This window comes from Orycteropus afer, unplaced genomic scaffold, assembly GCF_000298275.1.
Source record: "Orycteropus afer afer isolate SDZICR_OR568_19922 unplaced genomic scaffold, OryAfe1.0 scaffold00252, whole genome shotgun sequence".
Classification (NCBI taxonomy): domain Eukaryota; kingdom Metazoa; phylum Chordata; class Mammalia; order Tubulidentata; family Orycteropodidae; genus Orycteropus; species Orycteropus afer.
Window position 1 is genome coordinate 3,061,383 of NW_006921839.1, and position 20,892 is coordinate 3,082,274.

Here is a 20,892-nt window from a genome sequence, read left to right on the forward strand (position 1 = left end):
ACAACATTGTATCCTGCTCAATGAGCATTACTATCCGCAGTATGAATCCAAACCAAACCCACTGCCATCCGGTCGATTCCATAGGACAGAGTAGAACTGCCCTATAGAGTTTCCAAGGCTAAATCTTTCCAGAAGCAGACTGCCTCATCTTTCTCCCACAGAGTGGCTGGTAGGGTTCAAACTGCCAACTTTTAGTTAGCAGCCCAATGCCTTAACCACAGGGCCACCAGAGCTCCTTGCTAGCAGTAGTAATAGGAGTAATAATCCTGACCTTCGCTGTCAGGAAGTTCTCCCTGATATTTGCACTAAATCCCTTCTGCTGAATTAAGCTCAAACCTGTTGCTTCTTGTCTTGCTCTTGATGAAAAAAATAACAGCTGCTTCCGATTGCACCTCTGACTGGTGTCCATTAAGAAAACCTGTGGTTAAGTCTCTGCTGGCCTTCTGTCTCCTTGATGCTCCCTAAATGGAACCTGAGTCTTTAGCATTTGTTCTTCAAGGCCCAAACATGAACCACAGGGATCTTCACCTATAAGCATTCTCCATCTTTTTGTCCCAGGCAGAAAGCTTCTTGTTCCACGGACAGAAGTCTCCAATGAAGGCCCCACCAGAGATGAAAGCAGGGATGACCTTCACTTGCCCACAAGCAACACCATCCTATTTATACAAAGTGATACAGCTGAAGTGATTGACTCATGGCTGAATGATTGTTTTTGTCCTTTACAGTAAATAAGTAGAGAAAAAAAGTTTATATTGTCTATTTTGGAATCTTTCTCTCTAGGCTCTTTACCAAAGAAAACTTTTCCTCTATAAATGGATCCCAGATTTATCATGAATCTTTTCAGGAATGTGAATGTGGAGAAGAAAGGAGATTGATTTTAGCAATTTATAAATCTAAAATGAGATGATGCTGGCTAATGTCTGGAAGCCATTATCTAGAAACTGGCCTTTGGCCTTGAGTAGACTTTGCCTTTCTAATAGAACAATAAGAACATCTAGCATTTTCGGGCCACTCACCACACTCCAGGAACTGTACTAAGCATTTTTCATATGTTTATTTATTTATTCCTCACAGGAACTCTATAAAGTAAGGACTATGATGACCCCAGGAACTCCTGGGTGGTGGAAATGGTTAACACACTTGACTGCTAACCACAAGTGCCTCAGAAGGAAGGCCTGGTAATCTATTTCCAAAAAAGTCATTGAAAACTGTATGGAGCACAGTTGTACTCTAACACGCATGGGGTCGCCATGAGTTGGAACTGACTCAAGAGTAACTGGTTAATTATTACCCCATTTTTACAAAGGAGAAAACTGAAATACTTCAATATAAAACAATACATATGCTATGCTATAAGAATCCCAGACAAACAGAACATTAAACTTGTTAGAATAGTTATCTATGGGGAAGAGAACAGGAGTGGAAAATGGGACAAAAGGAAATATATAGATAACCAGAGGGGATCTTGTACACAGCAACGAAACAATGTGCCATGAGCTGAGCCAAAGGATGTCTCAACCCTCTGTACCAGTGGTCCAATTTTAAAAATAATCCCAATGGTTAGTCAGAAACCAGCTGTCACTGAGTTGACTCTGACTCATGGTGACCCCATGTGTGTCAGAGAAGAATTGTACTCCATTGGATTTTTGGAAGTTGATCACCAGGTCTTTCTTCTTGCTCCTCTGGTGGACTTGAATCTCTAACGTCTCAGTTAGCAGCTATGTACATTGACTCTCTGGACCACCCAGAGAGAAGTTTAAAGCAGGTAGTTATTAATAAATTGTTGCAGGTTTCAGAGCCATAGGCCTAGACTTGAGGTCAGGTACCCTTGCATCTGCCCACTCTGCAGCATGGCTATAGCCAGTCTGAGAATCTTCAGTCTTGAAAAGACATCTGTTACATGGTTATACTTGTTTGGGCTTCAACACTTTGCCTTTAGCAATTACACAATTTAAATTTGATCTTGAGAAAAAAATGCATTGGCAATATTTCTTACATACCAAGACAAAGTGTGAACTCATCAATCATCCATTCAACAAGTTTTCATGGAGTGCTTGTTATATGCCAGGCACTGAGACAGACAGAGGGGAAAGGGAGACCAAGGAGCCTGAATTCTAACTTGAAGGAGTTCCCAGCTACTGAACTGTTCTCTAACTACAGCCAGCCCAAAAGACCCTTCCTACTGGCTCTCTGCAGCCCACTATTAGATCACAGACACATAACTCAGACTTTCTTAAGCACTGAGGTTTTCTGTGTTTTGTTCTTTTTTTTAAGCACAAAGGAATTTTGATAGAAGAGTGAACACCACTTGTTTCATTACTTGAAATATATTTTTCTTGTAGCTCACTTTGATCAAGAAAGAACAACACATGTAACTATAACCCTACTAAAAGTAGCAAAAGAGGCCTTATTAACTCATGTGGCAATTTCTCTTTCTGTGCTAGGAGGTGAATATTTCAGAAACAAGGAAGGAATGAAATGTAGGAACAGGGATTTCTAGTTGGCCCTTTTGTTGTTGTTGTTGTCGTTGGTAGGTGCTGTCCAGTCAATTCCGACTCACAGTGACCCTATGTGCAACAGAACAAACCGCTGCCCGGTCCTGCGCCAGCCTCACAATCCTTCCTATACCTGAGCCCGTTGTTGCAGCCACTGTGTCAATCCATCTCATTGAGGGCCTTCCCTTCCCCTTTTTCACTGACCTCCTCCACTTTATCAAGCATGATATTCTTCTCCAAGGAAGGTCCTTTCTGACATGACCAACTCATCTGTCAGTTTGTCATACTGTTGTGGTTTGCATGTTGCTGTGAAGCTGGATGCTAAGCCAGCAGTATTTCAAATGCTAGCAGGGTCACCCATGGTGGACAGGTTTCAGAGGAGCTTCTAGACTAAGACAGACTTGGAAGAAGGAAGGAGCAATCCACTTCTCAGATAATTGGCCAGTGAAAATCTTATGAATAGCAGTGACACATTGCCTGATACAGTGTGGCCCTTGGAAAACCACAAATCCCCAGGAGTGGTGGGCTTGGTTTAGATTCCCTTGGAGATGCCTGACTTACCTCAATCGTTTTACAGGTATCTTCCAGCTGGCTGATCACTCCCTGGACTCGGTCATTGCTTCCCACAAGGACAGCAATGCCATCACTGAGTTCAGACTGATAAAGAGAAAAGAGAGGATGTAAGATTTTAGACTTTTGCTAGTCACTACTGATTGTACATTAGTAGTAGCACTGTCCTCGTGGATTCTTAATCTAGAGCCTAGGGGACCCCTAAGAGTAACGGGGAGGTTTGGGAGGCCTGTGAACCTCCTGATATCATATGCAAAATTTTGTATATAGGCACGTACAAGTGCATTTTCTGGGAAGAGATTTCATACTTTTAACCAAATTCTCAATGCACACTGTGATCCTGCTAAAGATATTAAGAGCACTGCACTTCAGGCCATATACAGAATAGCAGATTAAAGCTAAAGAATTGCAAGTAACCAATAGTCAGTTGCCACAGTCAACTCTGACTCATGGCGACCTTGTATATGTCAGAGAATGTACTCCAGAAGATTTTCAATGGCTGTGTTTTCAGTGGTAGTTTTCACCAGGAGTTTCTTCTACGATGTATCCGGGTGGACTTGAACTTAGAAGCCTATTAACTATTTGCACTGCCCCTAAGGTTTCCAAGGCTGTAAATCTTTTCAGAAGCAGACTGCCACATCTTTCTTCCATGGTGGCTTTGAAATGCTGACCTTTTGATTAGCAGTCAAGCATTTTAATGCCGTGCCACCTGGGCTCCTTTGCACCACTCAAGGACTTCTAAAGAATTGAAATTGCTGATAAATTGAATGAAATCCAATATGTGACTTCAGAGATCCAAAATGAATTATTTGCCTAGTAAAGCTAAGGATCCACTTTACTTGGGAAATGTATATAGTAAACACTCATTCAATTATTGACTTATTCAACATATTCTGTACTATACTATACATTAAGAAGCTCTGGTAACATAGTGCCTAAGGCATTTAACTGCTAACCAAAAGGTTGGGGTTTCAAACCCACCAACCACTCCATGGAAGGAAGACTGGACAAGCTACATCTGTAAAGATTTACTGCCTCAGAACCCCAAAAGTGATTACTATGAGTCAGAATCAACTCAATGGCAGTGAGTTTGGTGTTTTTTGTTTGTTTGTTTGTTTTATATTATACATTACATTTACTATGTGTTAAGCATATTGTGTCTATACAATCACACACTAAACTATGTGATTAAAACACATTGCCTTTGAGTTGATTCCATTTCATGGTGACCCTATGTGGTACAGAGTAGAACTATGCTCCATGGGGTTTTCTTGGCTCTAATATTAACAGAAGCAGATGCCAGGCTTTTTTTCTGTGGTATGCCTGGTTGGGTTCAAACTGTCAAACTTTAGAGTACTAGGAGAGAAATTTCAACTTTAAAATTCTTTTCAGTAGGTAGAGACAAGTACTGATTTAGGTGAAGGGGAGGGCAATGTAACAAAAGTGAGTGATCAACATGGTGGCACTGAGGAAGAGGAAGACATAGAGAGCTACACAGGAGGTACAGACAACAAAGATAAACCCTTTTGCATGTACAGTACTGAGTCAATGGCAAGCATTGATCTATGGGTAGATAGATGGGTGGACTGGCTGAATGATCAGGTATGTCTAGGCAGGGGGAAGTGTGCCCATGACCATGTATAGGGTTGGAAGATGATGTTTCTACATGTGTATTTGTATGAGTTGTAAGAATGCCTGGGTATACAGTAGAGCTGACAAGATGCACGGTTGTGGTGGCTTCTTGGCCATAGTCAGCTACCCCGTGGAGGTGAGTAGTTGGACCTGTGGGCTTGGGACTTGTGGGCTCAGGGGACATCAAGCTCAATTGGCATAACATACTACACAAAAACATTGTTCTACATTTCTATTTCAGCAAGTAGTGACTGGGGTTTTAAAAGCTTGGAAGCAGCCAACTAGATGCAGCGATGGGTCTCTCCTCATCCAGAGCAAAGAAGAATGAAGGAAACCAAAGATGCATGGAAACAATTAGTACAAAGAACTAGTAGACCATGCGATCCTCAGCCTATATGATCATGAAACCAGAAGAACTAGATGGTGCCTGGCAACCACTGTAAACCACTCAGAGGGGGATCAGTGCAGGAGATCCTGGATAGAATGGGAGAACTATGTGGAACAATCATTAAAAAAAAAGACCCAGTTTGCTGGTCTGATGGAGCTGGGTGAGACCCCTGAGACTATGGCCCCTAGTTACCCTTCAGGTCTGGAACTGAACTCAGTCTTGTGGCTTCCAGACAAACAATAGACAGGCATGTGGGGTAAACATTTACATCAGATAGATCCTTGGAGTGATCAATTGTAGGAGAACAGAAGGGCAGCATTTTTACAGAGAGATAGCTTGGGGGACGGGAGTGCATGGGAGGGAAGGACGGGGAGACAGTGGGAAGAGAGCTGTTACATTGTGGGAAATTGCAGTCAATATCATGAAAGTAAATGTTTATGAACTGCTGTATGGAAAATGAATTTTCTCTGCAGACTTTCACCCAAATCAAAATAAAAATGTAGCCTAGAGTGGCTACACCTGGTCTCCAGGTGACGCAAATGATTTGTACTCATCTTCTAACCTAAATGTTGATGGTTCAAACCCACCCAGCAGTGCCACAGAAGAAAGACCTACTTCTGTAAAAAATTAAGAAAAAGCTAAGAAAACCCTGTGCAGCAGTTCTCTGACACACAAAGGGCCACCATGACTCAGAACTGATTTGATGGCAACTGGTGCTAGAGTGGCTGTATCTGTTGAATCATCCATCCTCATTGTCATCAAATGGTTAAGTTCCTACCTGCTTATGTATGAAACCAGGTTGGCAAGGTAGCAGTGAGCTGGGGGAAATGCTATGTTTGGCTAGAATGATGGGGCTGGGAGCAGGGCTGTGGTGTAAGAGATATGGGCCACACTCAGGGGAGGCCTTTCAGCAATGAACACAGGTGACATGAGGGTAATACAAGACAAATCTTTTAGAGTTGGTCTTTAACTAAATCCCATTCATTCATTGTAACTTCTACCCACTAGGAATGAAGGAGAAAAAAACTTGAGGGGGACAAAGAAAACTTTTCATTGGTGAATGGAAAAAAAAATTCTGTGACTAAAGTCAAAAGTTATCTTTTTCTTATCTACAGTGTGAACTTTGAATAATGCTTAAGCAACTTGAGCTTTGGCTGGGTCCCATCAACACCACTCATCTTCAGCATCCTCCAGATGCACAAAAAAACATCAACCTGTCCCCTCTGTACTCCTTCCTGCCTCTCCATATCCTTTCTTACTACCCCACAGGGAACCTAGTCTGTGGCCAGATGTGCACTAACCATGCAGCATCCCTCCCAGCTGGACTCTCCATCCCCACAAGCCTCAAGGTCCCTGTGACCAAGCAGTGCATGTGTTTTCCTTCCACATCTGGGAACCAACCCATAGACACTCAGCAGGGCATGTGGAAGAGGGGCCAGCCCCAGCTCTGTTACCTTCTGCCTCTGGAACACGTGAGTGAGAGGAGCCACCTGGCAATCTTTGTGTGCCCCAAAGACCTTGCACAGGGAGCAGGTGGGCACCTCGCAGTTCAGACAGTAGATGTTGATGCGCTCCTCCTCGTGCTCCTCGCACATGGGCTGATCGGACTTCTTTTCTGGTCTGCGAGGAGGTAGACAGACAAATGTCCATCAGTTCCCATTGGGACAGGGTAGAGAGAGGCGATCAGCTTTGCAAAACCCAGGTGCCCCTGATCCCCCAGCCATCCTATTCCAGAAGGCACCCCTGGTTATACTCATGTGCTCGAAACCAAAAACAAACCCACTGCCATCCAAGGCAATTCCAAGTCATAGTGACCCTATAGGACAGAGTAGGACTGCCCCATAGTGTTTCCAAGGCTATAAATCTTTATGAGAGAAGACTGTCACATCTTTCTCCCATGGAGCTGCTGGTGGGTTCAAATTGCCAAACTTTTGGTTGTCAGACAAGCCTTTTAATCACTGTACCATCAGGGCTCCTTTCTCATGTGCTCAGAGCTCCCCTCCACCTCCCTGCTGCCAAATTCACTTTCCCTATGGGTCTAGCAGTGACGTGGTGGCAAGTCTGTATCAACCAGCTAGAGTGGGGTAAGGAAGGGAGACCTTGATTTTTAGCACTCGCCAATTTCCATGGTATAAGTATTCCTACCATGGCCAATGTCAAGTTACCTAAGATTTAACAACCAGCTTATGAAACTCCTAAAAATTAAATACTCAGATCCTAGCCATTAGGAGCCAGCTCCAGCTCCAGCACTGACTCCATAGCTCACAAGTTTCTCTGAGAGACACTTTACTATTACAGATGAAGAAGAGAAAGTTGCCAGTAAACTACTCCTGCTCCTCCAGCCTCTGGCCCTGTCTAAAGGAGTAAGGGGTAGGGAACACCAGTGTTCACTGCAGTACTTTTCACAATAGCCAAAATGTGGAAACAACCTAAATATCTATCAACAGACAAATGGATAACAAAAATGTGGCACACACATACAATGAAATATTACTCTGTCATAAAAAAAAAAAAAGTAGTCATGACACATGCTTCAACATGGATCTACCTTGGAAATATTATGCTGAGTGAAATACATCAGTCATAAAGGGATAAATACTTTAAGATCCCACTTACATGAAATAGGCAAATATATAAAGACCGAAGTTTATTAGTAGTTACCAGGCCAAGGACTACCATTGCTTAGAGGATACTGACTTTCTGTTAACAGTGGTGAAAAAATTTGGAAAAAGTTGGTAGTAATGACCATATAACATGAAGAATGTAATCAGTGTCACTGACTGATATATGTAAAAATTGTTGAATTGGTATATATGTGATATATATATATATATATACTACAATTTTTAAAAAGCAAAACAAACAAAAAAGAGCTTACTGGTCTGATAGAAACTGGTGGAACCCCTGAGACCATGTTCCTTAGTCATCCTTCAAGCCTGGAACTGAATTCAACTTTTAACTTAACTTTTGGTTCAACTTTAAGTCAAACAATAGATAGGCCTACAAAGTGAACACGAACACCAGGGAGGTAAGCACTCCTTGGAACAACCAATCACACAAAATCAAAATGGCACCATTTGCTGAGTGATAAAGCTCAGAAGGCAGGCAGGGATAGGAAAGAAGGAGGAATGGGAATGGTAAACACAGGGAGGAAGTGGGAAGTGCTGTTATGTTACATTGTGGGAATTACAATTAATGTCATGAAACAAAATGTGTATGAATTCTTGAATGGAAAACCAATTTTCTATGTAAACTTTCACCCAAATCACAACAAAAAGTTAAAATTAATTAATTAATTTTAAAAAGAGATAAAAGAGTGAGGGTGACATAAGTTAGGGGGAGTCAAAATCTTCTCTGATCATTGATCCAGGGATTGGTTGGAAGTAGCTGTGCATAAGTGGGAAAATGTCAGCATATACTTTATCATTTTATTTGGGTCTCCTCCTGTCATCAACACAGAAAATTAAATGTAAAAAAGTTCAGGAGAACTTGGCTGTGGTTAAGAGTACAGTAGTATATACACCCAGAAAATGTGAATAATTATACTGCATAGGCAATAAGAAGAATGTAAAATGCTATTCTAGGACATAGTTGAATCCTGGAAGATTGGATCTCAAAGATCATCCCCAAATCTGTCTTCCCAACAGATCAATACAAATAGCAGCTTGTTCACAGATGTGGCAGGTAAAGATTGAACATTGGATTTATCTGTGCTAGGGAGCCCTGGTGGCATAGTGTCTAAGGCATTTGCCTGCTAACCAGAAGGGTGGCAGTTCAAACCTACCAGGAACTCCTTGGAAGGAAGACTGGGCAATCTGCTTCCATAGAGATACTGCCTCGGGAACCCAAGGAGGGGTTTGGTTTTTGGTTTAGTGAGGATGATGACCAAGCAATGATGCACATAAAAGCATAAGAGAGTGGCAAGTTATTACTACTCCAGCATAATCCCCTGGAGCTGGTAAAAAGTGAACAACACATTAGTAGGATGTTGTGTAACCACCTAATGACCACCGTGGATTGAGTGTTAAGCTCAAGATCAAAACTATGCTTAATTGTAAACAGGGCTTTGAACCAGTTCATTCCAATTTGAACCTCTACTGAGAATTTGCATTTCTACCCCCAATATACTGAAGCAGAATCTACATTTTAACAAGCTTTTATGCATATGATCATAAGAACCATCTGGAGATCTTGTTAAAAATAGATTCTACTTCAGTATATCGGGGGTAGAAATGCAAATTCTCAGCAGGGGGTTGGCAGGAAGGAACAGCTTCAACACCCTGATTGTAGTGCTTTTGTTGTCGTTATTTGCTGTCGAGTCGGACCCAACTAATAGCGACCCCTCCTTCAGTTTCTGAGGCAGTATCACTAAGGAAGTAGATTGTCCAACCTTCCTTCCAAGGAGTGGCTGGTGGGTTTGAACCGCCAGCCTTCTGGTTAGCAGTCAAGTGCCTTAGGCACTACGCTACCAGAGCTCTCAATAGAGCACGGTGGCAGAGTGAGTGTCACCTGCTTGTACAAAATCCTAAATTTTTAATACTTGTATGTTTAATCTCAAGATTGAAGATGGTGACATTTTTTGAGAAGTATTTGAAGAAGCCAAGGCCAAAAACTTTCTGCATATTCCCAAACACATGGTTGTCTAGAACTAGATTTTTGGGCACTAGATTTTTTAGTTATCTACATTCATTTTTTTAAAAAAACTGCAGACTATAGATTATTACAGCCCATGAAATCAATTTAAGGAGTGATGACCAGCATTGTTAAAATTAAAATAAAATAGAATAGCAAATAGTGGTATATTACATGTAGTAAGGATAAGTACTGATACCTGAAACTTTTATTTCAGGCATATATAGTTTTTTTTCAGGTATATATATCCATCCATGTGTATAAATGTTACTGGATCACAACATAAAGTGTATTTCCTACCGTAAATCATGAACAAACACATTTGAAAAGCACTAATCTTGATATGTGGTATCATGTAACTGCAGCCCCAGAAGTCAGAGAAAGGCAGCGACAGAGATATGCTGATTTACCTCCAAAAGTCTCTAGAAAGAAGGTTGTTTTTTTTTTTTTTTTTGGTGTTGTGAGCTCCTAGAAAGAAATTAACTATTTGTAATTGGGCTGACCTAGATCTGGTAAGGAAATTACATGGACTTCCAGCTTTAAGATTTTTAAATCTGATTTGTTCAAGAAGGATTTCTGCCTTGGTTTTTATTTTTGATTTTATTTTATTATTTTTCTTACTGTGCTTTGGGTGCAAATTCACAAAGCAAATTTGTTTTACATTCAACAGTTCATGCATATTTGATGTCACGGCCCTATGTAGGTATTGAGGAAATGAGTGAGAAAATGAAGGAGAAATTTACAGATTAAAGGACAAGTATTCCTTGTACTCTTGCATACAGCTATCCATCTGGAGAAGGCATGGGAAATAGAAGAAAGCTCAAGGTCACTTGTAAGCCATAAGTGGCAAAGGAGAGACCAGACAGCATTCTGAACACACATCCTGAACAGCATACTGCATTTACAAATGACAAAGTCCCTTGGAGGTTCTCTAGTGGTAAGGAGTGTCCCCTGGTCAAAAGCTTCTGTGTCTCTAAAACCTTTCCTCCCATGTGTCTCTACCTCATAATTAAAAAGGTCAGGCTACTGTCTAGAGCTCATCTCTGTGGAACGGCACAGGCAATACTAATGTAGCTTGTCTTCCCTAGTCATGTCCTGAGGGTGATCTGAGACCCATGTTCCATGTCCCAGGTGCTGTTCTGATGTCAACAGCAGTGACCAGAGACAATGCTATTGACTCAAGTGTATGCAATAGATACAAACACTGAAAATGTGGGAAATGGCCACAAACCCCATTTTTACTGTGTGTTTGTGATGCAACTGATTTTTTTCATAATGCATTATACACTGAGAACTACTTCCCATATCCCTTATTAGTTTTTCTTGTTTAGGTAGCAACATAGGCTCCAGAAGTACCTCCACAAATGAATGGCTATAAAATGAAAACTTTAAACAACTTAAAACATATAACAGACTTAGGACAACACAACACATGTAGAATAAAAATAAGATGAGGGTGGCCAAGTTCACAATTGTGATTTCAAGATTCAGTGCTAAATGTTGGCAGTTGTCCCTCACTGCTCAGTGCAAGCTAGATTGAAGGTGTCTATAGCCATTCCTCAGAAGGAAGATGGGGCAATCTACTTCTGTAGTGATACTGCCTCGGAAACCCAAGGAGGGGTCGGTATGACTCAGGTCCAACTCGACGGCAGTGAGTTTGGTTTTGGTTTGCTTATACTTATACAAAAGAAGCACAATAGGTAAGCACTTGGCTATCTACTTCTGTAGTGATACTGCCTCGGAAACCCAAGGAGGGGTCGGTATGACTCAGGTCCAACTCGACGGCACATAACAACAACAACAACAACATAGCCTGTTTCTGAGGCTTCTGGGATCACCTTAGAATGTCCTGAGGGTGGGCATTTGGTCTGGGAAAGGCATCTCAGGCAGTGCCTTCTTAGTTAAATTGATTTTAAAATTGAATTCAGGTCAACTTGGCCACATAGCAGTTGTGGCAAGTTACTTAGGTTGTGACTATTATTATTATTATTATTACCCTATTAAATGCTTTTAATGTTTTAATGAAAATAATTCACATACATAATTTCAATATTCAAATGAATTATAAGATGTCTGAGAACTGCCCACCTCACTCTTTCTTCACCCCCAAGTTTCACTCTCTTTTCAGTCTCAACTTACTCATCTCTAAAAATTGGACTAAGGGACTTCAAATCAGATATGCTGCAATTAAAACATTCATTTATTTATGTTTCTTGCTTAAATCCCACTAAAATGAAAGTCACGAAATAAAAAGGTATAAATCAATAAGGACAAAAAATGAGCAAGTGGCAGCAGATGAGAGATGTCAAGGAAATGTTGGAAAGTGGGATATTGAGAAAGGAAGTGACCTAATTGATTTTTATCTTAGCTCTGCTAAGTGACTACAGGGGAGAAACCTAGGAGAAGTAAACTGATTTGAACTGCAGAACCTTGGAAAGGACTGGAACTGGAGAAGCCAGATAGCCTGAAGGCAAGAATGTGGGGGAGGCTGAAAACAGAAAAACTTTTTGCACAATTTAGGAGTATACTTGAGGATGTGCTCCACAAAATCAAGGGAGTAGACCAACAAAGAGGAAGACATTGCATCCAGAAAATAAAGGATTCAACCCAAGAGAGAGTAAACAGAATTTCTGATAGAGGATAAAGGGAAGTCCTAGCCATGCAAGGGCTCAGTCCTAATCTTCCACGGCAGAAAGTCTATCGGTATGTCTAGAATTGAAAAATCAAGAAATACAGAATAGTGGTAATAGAATCATGTCATAGGTGATAAATAGTGGAAAAACAGCTAAAAGAATTAAAAGTGGTTGACTGGAAAGTGAAACTTGGGGGTGAAGAAAGAGTGAGGTGGGCAGTTCTCAGACATCTTATAATTCATTTGAATATTGAAATTATGTATATGAATTATTTTCATTAAAACATTAAAAGCATTTAATAGGGTAATAATAATAATAATAGTCACAAGCTGACAGGATTATTGTGAGAATTAGAGTTACACATGATTCATGTGTAAAGCATCCTGAATAGTATACTAAATGGTCAGCAAATATTGGTCTTACTTATAATATTTTAATTAAATTTTATCATTATTATGTTCACTATTAACAGTAGCAAAATTAGTGTCTTCTCCACACCACCACCCTCAAACACACACAGAGTGTAGTAGTTCAGTCCCATGGAGAACTCTAGATACTACTCACTTCTATTGAGTCGGATCCAACTCATAGTGACCCCTCCTAGGGTTTCTGAGGCAGTACCACAACGGAAGTTGTAATGTGCCGTCGAGTCAGATCTGACTCATAGCGACCCCTTCTTGGGTTTCCGAGGCATTATCACTATGGAAGTAGATTGCCCCATCTTCCTTCTGAGGAGTGGCTGGTGGGTTTGAACCGCCAGCCTTCTGGTTAACAGTCAAGTGCCTTAGGCACTAGCTACCAGAGCTCCCACTACGGAAGTAGACCGACGCCCAATCTTCCTTCAAAGGAATGACTGGTGGGTTTGAACCACCAGTCTTCTGTTAGCAGTCAAATGCTTAGAGCTAGGTTTTGTCTAGACGTACAATCTCTAGTCTTTCTGTGGGAAGTCAGAGTTGATCAACTCCTTACATGTTGTCCAAGGCCAGGTCCAGACCCTTACTGACAACCTTCTTCTTTCACCCCACTCCCAATGACTGTGGCAAGTCTCAATCTGTACACCCAAGGTTATTCTAGGGACCCCTACTGTACCCTGTAGGCTCAGGGTTCTGGGCTGGTAAGGCTACCAGCCCCCAGGAAACAACTTGGTTTATGCCCAGACATGCGCCCAAGCCCTCTAAACAGCTTGTGGTTTTGCTACTAAGTGAAAATGTCCCAAAGACAATCTCAAGTTCAAGGAACAACAGCATAAGAATTTGAGAATCACAAAAACACCACTAGTCCACTCAGTTGTAAGTTTCATTAATGGATATTTAGTTCATTGCTTGTATACAATTTGGGTACTATTTTTGGGAGCTGTCCCTTGCAGACTTTATAGTTAAAGGTAAGGATGTGTCTTATAGTTTTACTAATGCTACAAGTTTTAACATCTCCTCCTCTCTGAATTGCTTAATAATTACTGTTATTATTTTCACCAGTTTCAAGCTCCTATTTTGGCAAATAGCAAAACAGAAAATTACTGCAGTAAATAGAATATATAAGTATATTTATGGTGCTGTTTAACCTGCTGGCACTGATGGGGCACCTTTTCTATGCCAGGCACTGTACTAGGCACTGAAACAGTTGCTATATAAACTCCTTTAATAATTGGTTGATTATTAATTGGCTGGATAATTTCCTTAAGAGATAGCTCGTGTATTTGCAATTTTAAGTAATGAAATGCAATGAGATCAGATTTGTGAAACAGTAGCAACAACATTTTCCTTCTCAAAAGACTTTGGACACAAGGGAAACAGCTGGCTCTTTAATCTCTGAAATATGTCATCAGCAATTATTATTCTTCCTCTATCCTATCTATATCTTGGTACTAGCTAATTTAGTTTTGAATCTTAAGCAGAAACTAACAGCCATAATAATTATACATTAGATTTATAGAACTGATTTTCTTCCAAGAGCGCAAAGTTTTTAGAGCCCAGCAAATGTTCCATAAATACACATTCCCTAATAAGAATCACTATGAAGTCACTTCTAGATGGTCGTAATATTGGTCTCAATATTGGTATCATAAAGATGGTCTGGACTGTCTTTTGTACAATTGAGAAAGGCTTCTTCACACCATGCCTTCTTGGAATAAACTCCCATAGGGTTCTCTCTAGGAAATGAACTCTATAGGCAATCTGGTTCAATGAAGAAGAAGACTTTTTTTTTTTTTTTTAAATGAAGGATGTATCTGCTGCATACCTGTTAATCACAAGTGAATGCCAGGCATATGTAATAAATATAATTAGGAAAATAGGAAATAACTTGAACTTCAACTTTTTCTTTTTTACCTGTGTCTCTAAACTGGATGTCCATAAAGACCAGGACTATTTCTTGCTTTGCAACTTCTCATGTAGTCAATATGATGATTAGCTAGGTTAGAGAATTTTGTTTTTATTGTTATCATCCAGCCAATTTTAAAGTGAGACCGTCTGAAATAGGAACTGGACTATTTTGGAAGCTGCTATCACTATTCATTTTCTGTAAAGTTTTGTACTAGAATTTTCCTGCTATCTAGGATCTGGAGCTATTAAGGACCTGTGAAGTACAAGTTCACAAAATGTATGTAATCCAAGGCTTTAAATTTAGGGGATGAAATGGATTGCCTTTAATGAGTCATCATTCTCAAACTGACAGAAGCTGTAGCACCGGCTCCCTTCTGTCCTCCCATGAACTACGCTCACTTCCCTTGGGAAAGACTGACTGGAAAAAAACATTTCCTATAGAATAATTAGTCTGTGATTGGGAAACAAGCACTCAGGGTAGCAACCCATTAAAACAAACAAGCAAATAACCAAGAACAAGTTTTGAATGGGTTTGACACATCATAGAGTGTTACCTGGTGGACTCCTGCTTGTAGATGTCAATGATATTTTCCACCAGCAGATTTCTCTGAAGTCCATACACTCCATGCCTGTCCAAAACCACTTCATGTCTACAGGATGGGCAACGGAACCGGCCCCCAGATGCCACGGTTGTGCCTCCTCTTGTGGGCAAGTACGGGTTAGAGGCCTGTTCTTGCCAAACAAAAATAGAGTAGTTGAGTAATGAGTAGGTAGCTTTCTGAAACTTTTTCTTATTATCTGTTACCACAAAGAACATCAACTTCCACTTTAAGCTCAGTCTGAAAATACTCCCTCAGGGCCATTTCAGCAGGTGGTCCGTAAAAACAAGGCCAACATTTACTCACAGTAAACTGCAGTGTAACATTTTTCATCAAAGATGCTCTTCCAGCCAAGGTTGCTAACCAAACAATACCAGCCAGGAATCCCAACATTAATTTCTTGGACAGTAATTCATTTACAGTTTTGAACCAGAGTCAGTGGTTTGGCTTTTTCAATAACAAATATGATTCTTAGTATTGAAATAAAACTAGACTTGGAAGTATAGAAGAGACTGATAGCAAAACATAAAGCAAATAGTTTTTAAAAATTAATTTTTCTTGAAAATGAATGCAGGGTTTTAAACATTCTAAAGGAATCCATCTCAATGTTAAGCATTTGATTCAGAGAGGAAGGAGTCTTTCCCACTTCCCAAATTCCAAACAAACCTACCTGGAAAATATCACTGGCACATTTCCTGCACAGGTTATGCTGGCAAGGGAGAATGACCACGGGCTTTGTGAACATCTCTAAGCAGATGGGACAGATGAGTTGCTTCTCCAAGTTATCCATGGTCTGCTGCTCTTTGGAAAAAGACTTGTAATTCAGAGAAGCGCTCATCTCCTGGCCGTCAGTGCGCACGGCAGGGAAACGGTGCTCTGGATGGGCTCCTGCAAAGGGTTTCCTTGAAATAATTCCAATGATTGTGTGATCAAGTGTCCTTTGCGTCTAGTTCAGTGGCAGACATTGTTTCAGGCCCAGGTTCAGAGTGGGTGCCTGAGCTGTTTTTAGCAGTCAGGGGTCACGTGACGGCGGCTGACTTGTCCATATAAGCCAGTGACAGAAGGATGGATTCTGACAGGTGACGGAGAACAGGAGTCAACATTCCTACCCCAGGGAGTGAAGAGAGTGGGTGGGAAGGGGGATTACAAACCCCATTTAGACAGGGGTTATGAGGAGGAGAAGGTTGAAGCTGACAGTTGTCAAGAGCAAATACAAATGTGTATGGCTAGTAACTGAGCCACCATCTCAGTGAACACTCAGGAAGAACTTGTTGATGGGTTTCTCCCGGAAGGGGCAGAACGCAGCCCAAGAGTCTAACTGTATAATGAGTTCCATTACTGTCTTGAGAGTTTAGGGAGAAAGTCACCAAAACTAACACAATAAGACTATCATAAGAGAAAACAAAACATGTCTTGAAAATCACTATTCTGACTCCACAAGGGTAATCATCTAAAATGATTAAATATTTAATCATTGCTAGGATTGTTGTCGGTAACTCTGGTAGTGTAGTGCCTAAGGCATTTGACTGCTGACCATAAGGCTGGTGGTTCAAACCCACCAGCCACTCCTCAGAAGGAAGGTTGGGCAATCTACTTCTGTAGTGATACCACCTCGGAAACCCAAGGAGGGATTGCTATGAGTTGGATCTGACTCAACGGCAGTGAGAGGATTATGGTCTGGGAAAAAAATCTCAATTTAAAAGCTGATTTTGAATTCCTTCACTATAAAGGTGTCCATAAAAATAAATAAATAATAAATAAAATAAAATAAAGAATTGATGATCCATTCGTTAAAAAAAAAAAAAATAGAGTAAAACTCTAGAATGTTCTGTCTTTTCCACATTGCTTTCCCTCTTTAACTCTCTATCACCCTGTACCCCATTACCACTAACCCTACACACACCCAAACACACAAAGAACATTTGACAGCCTTTAAAAGTTTTAATTTTGTTTGCAGTAATGAGCTAGTAACTGGCATATGGAATAATAGACTCATTCTTTCACTTTCCCATCTAGTGGGAAAAGGGTATCAGGGCTGTTAACACCTGAAGTGAAGATAAAGTCCTGCTTCAATCCTTGTGTTGTATCTGCTTCAGAAATACCTACATGCCTTTGAATTTGTCCCTTTTTCCAAGTAGACTTTTTAAAATGATAGTTTCTCTGGTCATTTCTGATATTTTATGTTTGCTCTTAGATCATAAGCATCAATTGTGGTGTTGGCCAGGATGTGGTGAAATAACTGTTTAACTAATACGTATTTTTATTAAAAAATTTAAAATCAGACCAAAAATGAAAAAGAAATCCATGCCTGTTTATTGGCAATAAGTTTGCTGTGTTATTTCTCCTTGATTTTAAAAACTTCAAACAATGAATACATTTTGTTAACATATTACTAGTGTGGACTTAATTATCAGTAAGTGTAGGTCAATGGGACTGGTTTTGTGTGGTCTTAATGCTGTGTGCACCAAAAGCTTACTGAAAATCTAATAAGCTCTATTAACTGATAAGTTATATGTATTCTTAGACATTTCTGAGATCTTTGGTGAATTCTGTTAATCCTTCCACTATCTATTTAGAAACTACAATGAGCAAGAGAACTAGAGTTTTTCTGTTTAACTGAGTTAATTCACCTAGCTGAGGCAGTTGTGTTTATCACTGTGGAAATCTGACTGCAATATGTAAGATTTTGTCTAGAAAAGATAAAGTTTCTACTGTATAAAGAGCTTTCAATATGAAGAAAACTACTCAAAGTAAAAATATAAAGTGTAGCACAGTTTGATCTTATAAAAGGAATTCATTCATTTAAATAATATTCCTAATATTATTTATGGACTATATATTATGATATATATTATCATCTGAGAGTTAAAAGATGAACAAGACATAGGTCATTATCCTCACAGAGTACAGTCTAATGGTGGATATAGCACACGCATTTACAGAACCACAGCACAAAGCAAAATGTGATAAAGAGCCATAGAATTTCAGAGTTGGAGGAATCAGAAGGGCTTCCTGGTAGGGGTGGTATTTGAATTGATTCACCAAGGAATTTAGACAAATGGATATACAGTTAGGTGGAGCTTAGCTAAAGCTCTCTAAACAAAGGTACAAAAGCTAAGACTTGGAGGCAAAAGAGTGTAGGGAATATTCAGAGCCTATGGTAGTTTGGACTGGAGTGCAGGTACGCTGTTGGTGCATTGGCAGACCATGAATGCTGGGCTAAAGAGCTTTTAACACTTAATAAGTTAGCAAGAGAAAAATCTATAAAAGTTTTTCCTAGGGATGTTTCTACTGGAACTGTGTGTTAGTTTAATCTGGAAGTGGTAGTAGAGAGAGATTAGAGTGGGGTGACCTGGCTAAAGACTAGATAGGAGGCAGTTGTCAGCAGTGTTGAAGAGAGGTCATGAAGCCCTGGCACAGGACTATGGCAGTGAGAAAGGAGACAAGGAAATAGATTTGGGGGCTGCTATGAAAGTAGAATCTGCAGTGATGACTCAGATGCCTTGAGTCAGAGCAACCATTGATGATACAGTGGGAAGACTACACAGTGAGTCAGGAGACAGGCCTCTGTCCATGTTCTGTGTCTACCACATTTGTGGTCTTGGGAAAATGACTTAACCTATCCACATTTCAATTCTTTCATCTATAAGTGAGTGGTGTTCACAACCTAACTTAGTAGTGTTTGTAGAGGAAAAAAAATTCAGAACTCGCTAAAGACATTAATTTTGACACTAAGAAAAATCAATTTGATTTTCTGATGTACAATTGGTCATTATCCTCTCCTCTTTTTTTCTCTCCACTCCTTCTTGCTCTTTCTCTTCCACTTTTTCTTAGAACGTCCCCTGGAGGCCACATTGGAAAGCATCAAGAATGATCAGATGATCGCACTCATAAAAATAAGAGCCAAATTGATGAATAACATCTGCCTTCCCCTCTTCATCTTCTTTTCTTGATGTCTTGCTCCTCCCCACTTTGAGAGAACAGCAATCTATGGAGTGGGTATGGTTGTGTTTGTTAGGAATTGACATGGAAATAGCAATGTTCTAAAGAGAAATTAAAAAAAAAAAAAAAAAAGTCCACCTAAATAATTCACAGGGTCCAGAACATTGAAAAAATTCTAGAGTTGAATCAGAATTCAAGTCATCTACAAGGCCCTGGATTTTAGCATGGACTTGAGTCTCCACAGTGACAAGAAAATGAGCTGAGTCTCTTGAAGGTATCCCGGACTGTGTAAGAGTAGTGCATGACTTTTCTGCCTTCTCTTACTCTCATTCAATCACACACACACACCCAGAGGATTTGAAAACAATCAGGAGTGATTACACAGGGGGCTGCCTTAGTTGGACGCCCCAGTCATCCTCATTCCCAAGTCCCTCCTGACTAAGGAACAAGTATATTTAGACATATTGAAAACTAGAGCAAAGCTGCCTCAGCTCTCACTTCCTCCAGCAGTTTCCCAAACTCCCACATAAGTCAATGAAAATAAGTTGAGTTCATAAAAATCTAAGCATGTGCCCCAAAATGGGTTTGGCCCTAAGGGTTGACAATAGAAAGAAAATACTTTTGACATCTTTCAGTCACTAGTTGCTGGCCACATGGAGTCAGGCTTTAGAGGCCAGAATATAGGAATGAAATGTAGAGCTCAGTGTGTTCTTCTCAGGAAGGGAGAAAGGGGGTTTCTGAAAAAATACTACCACAACAACGGAAACAAATATGTGCTGAGTACCAGTCACTTCTTTTGATAGCTCCCTGTATTTTTATCTCCACTGAGCCAAGTGTAGCTCATCAAAGTTAAGCAGTTACCCAGAGTCATATGGCTATTAAGTTATGAAGTAAATTCAGAGACACATCTTTTGATTATAGAGTCCATAGTCTTGCTGATGAAGCATAAAGTAGAGATAAATGAAATAGAGGATAGGAATATAATAGAATCAATGAAGCCAGAAGTTTGTCCTTTGAAAAGATCAACAAAATAGACAAATCTTTAGCTAGATTGGCAAAGGAAAAAGAGAGAGAAGACACAAATGACTAAAATTAAAAATGAAAGTGGGGACATTGCTACTACTTTACAGAAATAAGAAGGATTATAAGAGAATACTATTAACAATTGTACATCACAAATGCTGGCGAAGATGTGGAGAGATTGGGACTCTCATACACTGCTGGTGGGACTGTAAAATGATACAACTGTGGAAAGCAGTATGGCGATTCCTTAAAAGGCTAGGTTTAGAAATACCATTTTACCCAGCAATCCCATTACTAGGTATATATCCTAAAGAAGTGAGAGCCAGGAAAAGAACAGATATATGCACACACATGTTCATTGCAGCACTGTTTACAATAGCAAAAAGATGGAAACAACCTATGTGCCAATCAACAGAAGAATGGATAACCAAACTATGGTACATACATACAATGGAATACTATGCAACACTAAAGAATAATGTAGAATCTGTAAAATGCCACAAAACATGGATGAACTTTAAGGACATTATGCTGAGTGAAATAAGTCAATCACAGAAGGACAAATATAGTATTAGAGTATTAGTTCATTATTGTAAAAAGTCAAGGAAAGGTTTATATATGAAAGAAAACTTTCTTTGTTGGTTACCGGGAGGGGGA

General features: G+C 40.1%; 1 protein-coding gene across 1 annotated transcript in view; it reads right to left on the reverse strand.

Moving 5' to 3' along the window:
- Positions 1 to 16,108, reverse strand: part of TRIM55 (tripartite motif containing 55) — a 79,465-nt gene extending 63,357 nt beyond the window's left edge. The window contains exons 1-4 of the mRNA XM_042782171.1: positions 15,941 to 16,108; positions 15,226 to 15,398; positions 6,540 to 6,705; positions 3,057 to 3,152 (exon numbers count right to left, since the gene is read on the reverse strand). Of these exons, the coding sequence (XP_042638105.1) occupies positions 3,057 to 3,152; positions 6,540 to 6,705; positions 15,226 to 15,398; positions 15,941 to 16,108 (603 nt within the window). The remainder of the gene's footprint in view (positions 1 to 3,056; positions 3,153 to 6,539; positions 6,706 to 15,225; positions 15,399 to 15,940) is intronic.
- Between the last annotated feature and the right edge of the window lie 4,784 nt (positions 16,109 to 20,892).